Source organism: Anser cygnoides, chromosome 6 (genome assembly GCF_040182565.1).
Source record: "Anser cygnoides isolate HZ-2024a breed goose chromosome 6, Taihu_goose_T2T_genome, whole genome shotgun sequence".
Classification (NCBI taxonomy): domain Eukaryota; kingdom Metazoa; phylum Chordata; class Aves; order Anseriformes; family Anatidae; genus Anser; species Anser cygnoides.
The window spans coordinates 41747258-41759885 of NC_089878.1; the positions used below are offsets into that span (position 1 = coordinate 41747258).

The following is a 12628-nucleotide window of genomic DNA, read 5'->3' on the forward strand; positions in this document are numbered from 1 at the left end:
TTGTTTTCAAACCCCGGCTGGCCGCACTAGCACCGTGTCACACAGCAGGCCGCGAGACCTCAGGAGGCTGCGGAAGCAGATGGGATCAGCGAATTCAGAGGAGTTAGAGTAACACACGGGCAGCAGGTCCATAAAGAGATATTAAATGGGTATTAAGAAGGCAAGGCAGGAGTGTGACTTAAATTATCTATCCCTAGCACAATAGGGATGCTGGACACGAACGAGGGCATAGAGTGCAGGCACCAGGCACACGCGCGCTCCATCGCGCCTCCTTCGCTGCTTGGGTTACTGGTTTGGACAGCGCCTTGCTCTGACCGGTGAGGCACGTTCCTATTTGTGAGTGACTCACTGAGCTTGTGCATTCCTCCAGGCGAGGATGCGTGCAGCCAACTAGCCCGTAACTTAAAGGTATTGCCGGACGCCTGTCCGTCAGTAAACGTCCACAGAAGAGCGCGTGCTCAGTGCTCAGCCCAAACCAGCAGGCAGCAGCTGGTTGCTGCTACACACTTCTACCCCCCTCCACCCCCCGTATCCACCCCCAATGCTGCTTTTTGCAGCTTTAAAATCCTGTTAAAAAATAGCCTTTGAATCTATCGAAGTTTGTATTAACCCGAGTTGGTGTCTTTTTGATGAAGGGAGCCTCTTGGGACATTTTAGCACCATTTAGACGTGGAAAGCAGCTGCTTCATCACTCACACACTTCACATTATAAGCCCTGGTATAAAACCCTTATCTTGCTTCGACACACATGTTGAAACCACAGCACTGGACAACCACCCTCCCTGCAGGAAGGCAAGGGAGAGGCTTTCTCCACCAGTGGCCTCCGCGCTCACCCTGCCTCCCCGCCTGCTGCGACCCCTGCCTTGCCTCAGGGCAGGGAGAAGGCACGAAGGCTGCACAGCATTGTCTACCAAACCCTGAGCATAAGAAGATGGTAACTTCAGTTGAGAACAAGCAAAGGTATTTATTAGAGCTGTAGGTATAAATAGAGTCCCGAGGAGCTACGCTGCCCCAGGCCGCGGGTTCGCGTACCAGCGCCGCTCTGCAAGGCTCCGCTCCTCGGTCCCAGCGTGCTCGGACAAACGCCACCACGCGTGGAGCAGCGCACGCAGCGGTGACTGCGGTGAGAAGGCGTACAAACGTATTTATTTATACAAGTCTCTCAAGTCAGATAGCTGGCAGGCACTTTGGTGTATCGCGGTAGACACCATCCCCACACGGATCGTGTTCCTGGACCACTAAGGCGTCTGACTTGTACAAAACTGGTTTGACCCAGCGAGCAGATGTCCCAAGCCTCTTGGAAGATCCCTTTTGCAGTCTCCTTCTGTGAAGGAAGTTTCACATGGCTTCACTTTCTGCCACACAGGCTCTGGAGGTAGTGACACAAGTCCATAACCAGCGAGGAACTGCACTCTCCAGACGAGGTCGCAGCTCCGGCGCTAGCGGTGCCTCTTGCAGCCTTCTCTTCCATCACGATGGGCCCAGACGGACGTGAACTGTGCACGGCTGCCCTTAGCTTTCCCTGGCATTCTTTGGCGTGTCTTGGCATGGCTTCTTGGTTTAGACACTAAAAAATGTTTTTTCTTCCAACTGGGAATAAAGTGAATGCATTATTCCCAGGTGAGAGCATCTGTCAACGGTACATAATTAACTCTACATTTGATAAAATGCTTACTTTTTCCACACAAATCTTGGCTTTAAAATATGGAAGTATTCGGTGTTTGAGAAAGATTTAAATTTTCTCTATACAAACAAGCAGCACCTGTAACATCTTTGTTTCCCTTCTCCAATGCCAACACCTGTGCCAAGGCTGATCTTTTTGCTCAGCAAACATTTCTCCCCACAGGGAAGAGAATTCCTCCTTTTCTCTCTCTATCAAAACAGTTTAATCCAGGTAAATAAGAAGTCTGGAAGGCTTGATAGGGATTTTCATGGAAGCTTTCAGCACAGAAGGCCCATAAGAAAAGTTACAAACAATTGAGAGGAAGACTTCAGTCACGTATTCCCAGCACACTAAAACAAGCCTCCGACCACAGGCTTCTTTAGGCAGCTGTCCTGATACACATTTGTCAAAGTGCAAAATAATCCTAACTAGTAATAAACAAATCTACTGCATATGAAAAAGTAGGTTTTTGGGGGTTGCTTTTTTCTTAGAGTACCTCTTTTTTTTGCCTAGCCTCTCCCATATAACCATCAGTGTTACCCATGTGCTGATGCCTCGATGCTTTTTTTTTTTTTTTTATTTTTATATCCATTTACTTCTCTTACGAGAGCTCTGACATACAGCCCGGCCCTGTTTGAATGACAACACCCCAGGTCCGTGCTGGCAGTGTTCAGCGCAAAGTTGCCGGCCACATGAATAATTCAACATCAGCTACGGAACGGCTTGTGCCATCTCCATAGCAATAAATACTGCGACGCCCTGAGAGCAGCAGATTATATATAAGCATTCCAAATCTCTTTAGAAGATTAGATTTTATGGGAGTACTAGAGGACCATCCATTAATAAACATACAGGAAAAATACCATGGGGGGTACAGGGCGGCTGTCTTCCTGTACCTCACTTGGAAACTCTGAAGTGGCTTCCCCCTTGCCCAAGCCGTGACACCTTCAGGGGAAAGCATTTCTCCTGTTACTGTTCAAACAGACCCTTGGAAGTGAGACCAAAGACAACGCCTTGCTCTCACCAAGTTTTTCCTTCTCCAATCCTGGGCGCACCACCCTCCAGTTCCCAAGATGAATATTCAGAACACTTTGCTATTTCTGCTGTTTTGAAAGCACAGACGGTGCCACAGCCAGCAGCTGGACGTTAGGAAAGCACAATGCTGAATGACTTGTTGCTAACACTAACAAATTAATTCCTACGGTATTTTTCCCCACTCAGAGGTGTTTTTTTGTTGTTGTAAATTTGAATGTTCACCTAATTAAAAAAAATAGTTAACATTGCCAGTTGTTCAGTCAAAGCCTAGATCAAAACTAGTTCATTTGCAGGGCACAAACATGGATTTTGTTTAAAAGAACCCCCTGGACATCCTGATCTGCTAAAGGAAGCTACCAGCAGCACCACCGATTAAAGTCATCTGCTCTAGGGCACTGAATGTCCAGCACCGAACTACTGAGGTTCTACTGAGGTTTGTGTTCTTCCTTTAGCTGGTCGTCTCTGCTTTACGGACAGGGAAAGATGAGACTGGAGTTCTAACTTACGCTAAAGTTCCTCTATCAAGTCTGTATCCAGACTCAGCAGAAGACAGTGGTTTCCAGAGCCCTGTCCTGGAAGAGCCCCTTGGAAAGCTGTGCGCCTCCTCCCAGCAGGCCTGGCACCCCACAGCATTCCAGCTGGGTCCAACACAGATGACAGGACTGGTGCCCAGCGCTGCACTCAGAACATCCATACTGCCGAAACGGCAGGATAAGATGCTACAGAGTACACGGAGCTGTGTCCAGACTGAACTCATGTCATTCTTCTACATACACAGTACTTTTCAGAAAATGCTGCAGCACAAAGAGATCAAGTATTTGATGTAACCATCTTTCCTAGTATCTGTCAGATGCTGTGATTTGATATTTTACTGTTTGAGAAAGGCACAATGAATTCAGCCAACACCGTCAGTACTGTTAATCATCAATGTGACAGATTGTCTCTCTGCTCCAATACTTTTAGTAGTAAACACAGAGAGGTGAAAACTCCAAGTAAAAAGCCTAGCAAACCCTTTTTAAGCTCACGTTGTTCACTGAACTTTGCCTGAGGCTTTGCCCCGTCTGTCCATAAAGCTACCTCCCTCTCACCTCCACTTCCAGAGGTCCCTGGCTGTCCTCATCTGCGCACTGCGGCAGTCGGGGACCTCTGCGAACAGGCTGCCTCGCGTCCCGTTTGGTTTAAGTACCAGCGCCTGTTCTGTCATACAAATGTATATGGAAGAAACGCATGCGTGCACCAGGCAGCTAGAACCAAGGAACCTCAGGCAATAATCTGTATCAGAAGATTATCGCTAACTTAGCTACTGATTTTGCAGTTGCGACGTTCACTGTTACTTCCACTCACATAACACCTTCAATCCAAGAGATTGATTCATTTGACTCATTTCTGAAATACTCTCCTTCCCAGGCCGCAGCTGTTTAACAGTCAGCCCAGCATGCGTATCCAAAGCAAACCAGAATGCATTCAGGCAACAGAGCCTTTGACCTCCTATTAAAAAACAATATATAATTCTTTTTTGGCAGCACTAGATTTTGTCAGATTCTCGTGAAGTATAATTAAGAGACCTAGCAACTGCTAGCAATTCTGTTTTGCAGAGCTATACTATGCAGTCTCTTAAACCCATGAAGTGCCTATCTGCAAGCTAGGCTGCTATTTCTGCACTAGTAGAAATGTAGAAAAAGGCAAGCCACTCGGTCATAGAAGGACAAGGAAGACTGGGACTGAAAAGGAGAAATTAGAGGAAACAGGAGAGCAGAGCCTGGCAGCCATAAAGCCAAGAAAGGAACCTTAAAGCAAATTTTGAATGCAGAGATGAAACATGGCTTAATGGCTCATTACTTTTTAGTTTCTTAGATTACCTGGAGGATTTCAAGCCAACAAGGAGTTTTTTTCAAAAAAGATAAAAGGACACCGTCACTCCATAGTTACTCTTCCATTTGGAGTAACAAATGATATGAAAATATCAAGAGGTACAGGTAGAGAACACAGTCTTCCTTCCAGGTACAAAGCTGAATTCTTCCCCGTAAGATTAAGGGACATCACATTCCCTCCTGCAAGACATGCTTTAGGAGGTTTGCATGGACGCAGTTGATGTCATATCCAAAAAGTACACCATTTCCGTGCTGTACTATTTTGGGATACAGTCCAGCACAGGAAAAAACACACCCAGACAAACAACAGTCAACAAGCCTCAGTACCTTGGTTTTAAATTTTTGTTGACCTGAACCAACTCTACCTGGGAGCATGTGACTGGAAATACCCATTGCTGCATTAGTATACATTTGTTACTAATAGACAGTAACAGAACTAAAAACACTCTTTTGTTTGACTTGAAAACATTCTATTTAATTTATACAAATAACTACTAAATAGAAAAAGTAGATTAAAACAAAATAGTTATTTTTTTCTGGCAGAGTTTAAATGCATATTATATAGCTTAGAAGAAATAAAATGCATTCTCCCCACAGCATTCATGACCTAAAATTCTACTTAATTCCTCCACTGCTTTCCTCTTCTAGATCAGTAAGATACTAGACACATTGCCATGTGGGTAACAGCTATATATATGTTCCATATTTGAACTGAAAATTGTTACAGACCACACACCTACAAATGTGAAGCACTTAAAATGTGACTATTGAGTTGTAATATGATAATACAGAAAACAATTATGTTTCAGGTTATAGTGTTACAAAAACATTTGTGTAAGAAATCATGAAAGAGGCCACATAAAAATAAGCTTTAACTTTATGCACTTATTTTACAGTTTAAAAAACTGGCAAGTGCACTAGTAATAAATAATTTGCAAGTTTTGTATAAACGAGAAATTCCTAATGTTCAGCATTATTGTAAACATCAGTACACATGTAAAATGCAGCTAAAATCTGACAGTTACATTTTCAGTTTACCAAATTCATTTCCTATTATTCAGGCATAGATCAATGTAGTATACAGCCAATCATATTTTTGGCAAGTCATGTCATTAAAATTAACAGTGACAGTGCAAGTAAGGAATGCAAAGAATTCCTAGTGCAATAAAGAAGAGAAGCACAGGCAATATTGCTGATTAAAATTTACCACTTCCATGTGTTCACCCTGGGAGTGATTAGGAGAATTAAAAAAAAAAAGGGGGGGGGGATAGGGGGGAAGTAGCTGTTCAAAGCCATTATTTAATGCCCTGATCTTGTCTTAGGATTTCTCTGTCTTCCTTCAGGCCACTACCTTTGCAACAGTACATCCAGCATGAGTCTTTACAGCTTGACCATTTGTGAAATGCCCATTGTAGTCACTGAGCAAAGTCCATATGGTTCTGATGTCTCCCAAACAGATGGCTTGGTAGAAACTTCTGCCTCTATAAGAAGCCACATGGGGACCAATTATATAAACTGTCTAGCCAGACTACTTCTGAACCAGACAAGTGCCTTCCTGTCAGGAGAGCACCATGAGAAGGTCAACAGTCAGCTTTCAGTTTATCTAAGGAATTATCAATTTTGGTCAAAGTCTTTTTGATTCGCAGGGCTGTTAGTCTTGCTGATGGATTTTGATACCAGCATTCTTTCATCAACTTGGCAAGAGATGTTAATGTCTGGGAAAAGAAGAAGAAACAAGACACGTGTAAGTATATAAATCACGAGTCAGAAAAGCAATAGATTGGGTTGTTAAGCACTAACACAATATGGTTTTATTGCCTCATTATTAGTCAATTTTCAGAGTCTACAGATAACTTACTGCTATTTGGGTATTTGAAATACACGAGTTTCAAGTGTTGAGAAGTAGTTCAATAACAAAAGAAAAAGTAACTAGTAACTAGACAATGGGTTGATTGCAGTGTCAAACTAGCATCATCTTTAAAAAGTCCAAAAAAATTGTTTGAAAAAACACTATAGAATCTCTTTTCAGTGAAACTGATTCCTACAAGATGAATGACGAAAAGCCAGAGAAAGTACAGATTTTTCTGTCTGATTTCATCACATCCAGAGCAGCTTCAGATGGCTGGGATTCAGAGCTGGCTGATGTGGGAGCACAGGTCACGGCTCTACAACCAAAACCTAACATGAGACTTATCAGCAGTGCAGGCCCTAGCCAGATTCAAACCAAGCTCCACAGTTTTAGTAATAAAGAACACAACAGCTGATCAACCTGAGGAGTCCAGACTAATTCTGTTGAAGAAAAATGTTTCAGCAGCAGCCTTTCAAGCAGAACAGTCCCTTATCCTGTAGGCAGGAGAGGGATCAAAATTCTGTTGTAAATCTGCATGCTTACGAGTCACAGGAAGGCCTACACAGGCTACCGTTCCTACTGCAATTTCCTCCTTGGAGAGTGAACAACAACATAGAGAGAGCAGCTTTAAAGCAATTAATTCATGTTACTGAAGGGCCAGTCTGTGAATAGCTCAGATTTAACAATCAAAATTTTGCTCAATGCATTTTCTTCCTTTTCCAACACCAAGGTCCACACATGTAGGCTTCTGAAATCTGTACAGCTAATGCTCCTGGCAAGTAGCATTGAGATCATTTCAATTTCAAGTGATAACCGAAAATAGCTTGCATGACTACAGCTCGGAAGAAGAAAGATCAGCTCATACATTCCGCAAACCATACACAGGCATATCCACTTACAGGGTCTGAGAACCACCTGTTGGGAATGTTCGGCCTTTGCTGATCTACACAGACCACTTTTCTCATGTCTTCAAAACTGGGATCATTTGGGACCAGGTCATAAAATGGAGGTTTATAGTCTTCTACAATACCTAGTGAGATACAAACAAGAGAGGCATTATTTACTGTCAATGAAACAGCATCTCTGAAAAGAGAACACTCATGATCTAACCACCCAAGAAGCACAAAAATATTTTTAAAATAAATCAACACCACCATGTCAAACTGTCACAAAAAAACGGAATAGCACTTACTACTATAGGAAGAGTTTTTCCTACCCAAAACGTTAATCGGCACATACTATAATACTGAAGATTAGAAACCATATCCATTTTGCAGATGCTTGAGCTGAAGTGATGAGAAATAAATTCACTTGCCAGAAGGTCACCTTCTATAATGCACAGAAGTTTAGCAACTACTAGAAAACTGGGATTTCTACTAGCAAAGTACAAAAATTTCCAGGTCTGCATTGCTCGTTTGTTTTTAATAGGCTCATCATACACTTTGCCTTATTTTATGATTCATGACGAAGTCCAGAAAGGACACCAGTATCTACAGACACTCAACACTGGTAATTCCTGGTAATTCACGTACAATTTCTTGTTGTTATATAGTAAAATGCCTAGGGTAATCAGAACATACCATCACAAAACCAACCACCTGGAAGTCTGTGGAAACCAGTATTTGCATTTTCACAGACTCTGCTTTGAAAAGTGAGGAAACAAAAAGCTGATGTGTGTGCTCTCAACTTATCACCCAGGTTACATAAAACTGGCAGGCTAGAAAGCCTTTTGCCTACTCACTGAGGCATGTGCGCAGCACTGCTGTTTTATCAGTGGATTAAGCTCACAAATGATCCAGGGAACTCAACTTTCTTAGGAAGCCAATTTAAAAACTAGTGTTCATAGACAGACATTTGGGCCAGCAGCTCGGAGAAATACTGAGTGAGTGCGGCTCTCTGTGTACAGTAGGAGCATGGGCAGAACAATGCTAGAACTACTTCTTAGCAGATGGCAGCTGTCCTATAATCAGATGCACAAGACATTCAGGGCATTTTCTAAGAACCTTTTTCCACTTTAGTATATCCAAAGCAATAGAAACTTCACTACAGTGGTTGGGATTTAGTTTTCTTGTTCTGTTAAGATGAAGATGAAAATCCCATAGATTCTCTGTAAAAATCAGTAAATCCCTATCTGCGAAGACTAGTCAAAAGAGAACCGCTCTTCAACAAACTGCAAGTCACGTAGAGAACTGTAGGTCAGTTCAGAGATCTGGCTACCCAAGCAAGCTACCAGAACGAACAACGAACAGGCTGCAGGGTTTGCCTTACGGTGTTCTGATATGGATGCATGACAGACTACGTATGCTACATGCTGCATGAAGCAGCATCACCTACATTTTCAAGCAATTCTTAATTGCATATACTGAACATCATCTAGAAGGCTGAAATCTTATTTTTACATTCCTCCTGCTTCCTCCCAGAACACAAAATGAAATTTATTGCAAGAACTTGAAACTACAAAAAAGCTCTTGTGTATCTGCATCATCTGAAATGGTAGAAAAAGTAGTGTTGTTTTTTTTTCTAAACACAATTCAAATGCAAAGCCTCAGAGCTATATCACACTACTCCGAAAGTGATGCCAGGGTCATTAAGACATTAATGGATTACCTTTATCACTAGGAGCGAGTCCGGCTCTATTTTAATTCACTATGTTCATGTGGTCTTTCCAACAGAGTATATGGATGGCTACTTCAGATATGACATATCACATACGAACTGAATTTGGTCTAGCCTTTACTCTAATAGAGTAATTTTGAAGTACTCTGATCTACCACAGCCAAACATCACAGACCCTGTGGGATCACCGCTGGCTCTGCAACAGTTTGTCTGCTATGCCAGCAAGCCACTATAACCTCTAGCCCACACCACTACTCCTAACAAAACTGTCGTTCTGAACTGTGACACGCTTCCCTTTCCCACTTCCAGAGGAAAGAAAACAAGCCTCTTACTACAAGAGACACCCTTGAAGTTGTTCAGCATGACCTATAGCTTGCTATTTTCTGGACAGTTTCAAGATGACTTTTGTCATTGACAATAGGGTGTTGTTTCTTTCCCCGGGGCAGCTGTCTTTTTGCTGTTCAAATCAATTGGAACTCAGAGCAGCATTTTTTCCACCTTTATTCTTTGTGGCTTTAAAGAAAGCTTATCCTATGCACTTTTTAATATACTGCTGGAGCAATGTAAGATCTACCCAAACACCTAAGTAGCAGATACAGCCTTGCAGATACAATGCTGATAACATACCAGTGGTGGCTTTGAGCAGCAACCACCTTTCGGTTTGTGGCATTAACATCAAGGTCACAATACTGGAAATGACACTGAAGGTCCACAAGGAACTGAAGTGCGTGTGTCAGAGGCCAGGTAAACAAAGATGCCACAGCACTGTGCACTAGGGAAGGCACACATTCAGCAGCAGTGGACAACCGCTCTGCGGAGAACAAGCACTGCTCACAGAGTAAGAGACGTGTGGGGCTTAAATCACACTTCTGAGTACCGGGAGAGATGCTGAGGGGCCCCTACCCAAGCACAAAGACAATCCACAAGTACTCTTGGTTGCGGAGGAGTTTAATAACACATTTTCCTCCTTATACCAAGCCACAACAGAAAAGTATTAAGAATCACTATCACCTTGCAGATCATTAGAGAAAAAAAAACAATCAGACTCACTAGTCAGATTACAGCAACTTAAGAATCTCCAAGAATGGATATGCAAAACCAGGGCGACTCACGGGAACAGACTTTGTCTTTCCACTCGGTACATGATAGACAGCAAGTATCCACCAGCATAGGATAAACAGCAAAAATGTATAGCGCACCTAAATTACAACTGTCTCTTGCCCCTCTAACACATGCTATCACCTGGTTCACACGAGCACACTACCTTGACCTCAGCATGCTCACTCCAAGTGCCAAAGTCTTATTACAGATCAAACAGGGTTATCTGAATGACCACCTGATGAAGTAACGATTTCCACACAGCCAGCCATTCGGATTTTTGAGAGAAAAATGTTTACTTCACCTCAAACCAGTGCAAGGAAATGAAATTACTTCTGGCAACAGCTAGAAATACAAAACAACTGGAAACACGTACGGTTAAATTAGTATTACAGTCGCCTTAAACTTAAGACTTTATTGACATGACTAATGTCATGAAGTAGCCGTATTACTGTTAAAAGTGCTTCCATGGTAGCACCGAGCTCAGTCTGAATTAAATTACTGAAGCCTTTATTTATCTTCTTTGGTAGGTCTGCAGTCCATGCCGAGTTTCATACTATCTTTGTTAAGCTGTAAACACGATCTAAACCTCACTAAATGGCACTATATATTTAAATATTCCCTATATATATATTGATATATGTGCCCTTTCATGAAATTTTCATTTGAGAGGTAACTAGGTAAGCCTGTGTGTTATCTACCATATACGCACACTACACAAAAAAATTAATAGATAAAGAGTAAGACATGTAATATTCCAAAAAGGTTCATTAGCCTCCAAAACAGCACTGTAACAAAACAGATTTCAGATGAGCTCCTTAAAATTTAAGGCTAGCAATAAAAACAAACATATCAAAACCTTACGTATGAAGTTTGGTCATGATGTAGACTGCTAGGTCCAAACAGAAGATACTCTACACGGTGCCCACCTAGGAGCACGTACCCCTTAAGCACTGCTGGTCCCACCCCTCACACCTATGAACACCATCCCTCAGAAGACAGCAGAGGAGCACAGTGCACGCGCTCATCTCATGCACAGGTTTCCATCCTTGTAACAGGGAGTGCTGCCTACTACAGTGAATTCATCAGCCCGTCCTACCATGGCAGCTGGTAGACCACAGATCACTGAAACAGGCAAAGCACAGAATGCAAAGCTGCACTGAAAACAATGAAGTTATGGTTCAAATCCTCAAGGCACTCCACCTGACGTGAACTGCAACCCAGAGGTTTTCAGACACTGGGAAATGCAATCAGCAACGCTTTATAACTGCCTACAACATACATTTGCCAATGAACAGAGTACAAAAAAATTAACACCATGAATTCACAGGACTTTCCTCCTCTCTCCAGTTAACCACATACACCTTAACGTGAGGTCATCATCCCTCTTTGTGATTCAGCTGACATGTTCTTGTACCTCCTCTTGCTGCATCCCTCTTCAAGGAACTCCTCTGATGGGGCAGTAAGAAAGGTGGCAGGATCACAAGCTATGCTCTGGCCACAGACAGAAATCCTGTGGATGTCCCCTTCTGCTCCTAGTGTCACTCCCAAGGTTACACCCAGGAGCTGCACACCCTGCAAGTTAAACCCCAAAACAGCTGTCCAGCCACACAGATTAACCTGGTCTTTTGATCTCAGAGGAGAATCCATTTTAGATCTCTTTAGAATTACTGAAGGCTTATAAGGACGCTTCAATTAGTTCCTGAGCCTACCCACTGCATTTTACTACCTTTAAGTCAGCTTTGTTTAAGCACCTTTTAAATATCCTAGAGAAGACAGACAGGTGCTTGGGACAGAGCTCAAGTCCCCAGAGAACTTCCCGGCAAATTTGGAAGGTCCACAGATCTTCTCAGAAGTGCCTCCTTCCAAGGGCCTGCCTTCTCAAAACAAGTCTCACTGCAGTGATGGTGGAGACAACTAGCTGCTTGGTGGCTGCTGTACTGAGAACTACCTTTGGCAAGGAAATAATACTTTATTATTTTTTTTAACTCACGGGTAAATAATTTTAGCCAACAACAAATAACATATGAAATGAAAGGTTCTTGTTTAGAAGTCCTGTATTGTAACAGAATAACACCATCTGTTTGCTACTAGAGAACCTACATGCTCCCTGCAGTCCAATGAAACACCAACTGGACAGGATTTCCACTGCCTTCAGCAAGCAGAGGGCAGATGATGCCCAAGAAACAACATGAAGCGAATAACTTAACTTCCTCTGGCATTGGAGCCAGGCTTTGTTACTCTGCATTAGCTACCGTGAGTCTTCGCTGTCCTGGCTTACGGCAGCCTACCCCCATCCAGTCAGTGCTCGCTCACACCCATCTCTCTCCAGCAAAAATGCTTACTCTGTCCCCTTCGGCTCTTGGCAGGTGCCTCCTGGGAACATCTGCAAAGAAACCTTAATCCTCTCCTCTACAGTCTTCCCTCAAGTTCCTACTTGCAATAGTTCCCTCAAAAAGAAGCCACAAACTACCGCCTGCCATTCTGACCATGCTT

The 12628-nt window shown here is 42.9% G+C and overlaps 1 protein-coding gene across 4 annotated transcripts in view; it reads right to left on the minus strand.

Moving 5' to 3' along the window:
* Positions 1–944: 944 nt before the first annotated feature.
* ACVR1 (activin A receptor type 1) overlaps positions 945–12628 on the minus strand; it is a 76019-nt gene continuing 64335 nt past the window's right edge. For all 4 annotated transcript variants that reach the window (XM_066999903.1, XM_066999902.1, XM_066999904.1 and 1 more), the window contains exons 9-10: positions 7318–7448; positions 945–6284 (exon numbers count right to left, since the gene is read on the minus strand). In XM_066999903.1, the coding sequence (XP_066856004.1) occupies positions 6150–6284; positions 7318–7448 (266 nt within the window). In that variant the 3' untranslated portion in view covers positions 945–6149. The remainder of the gene's footprint in view (positions 6285–7317; positions 7449–12628) is intronic.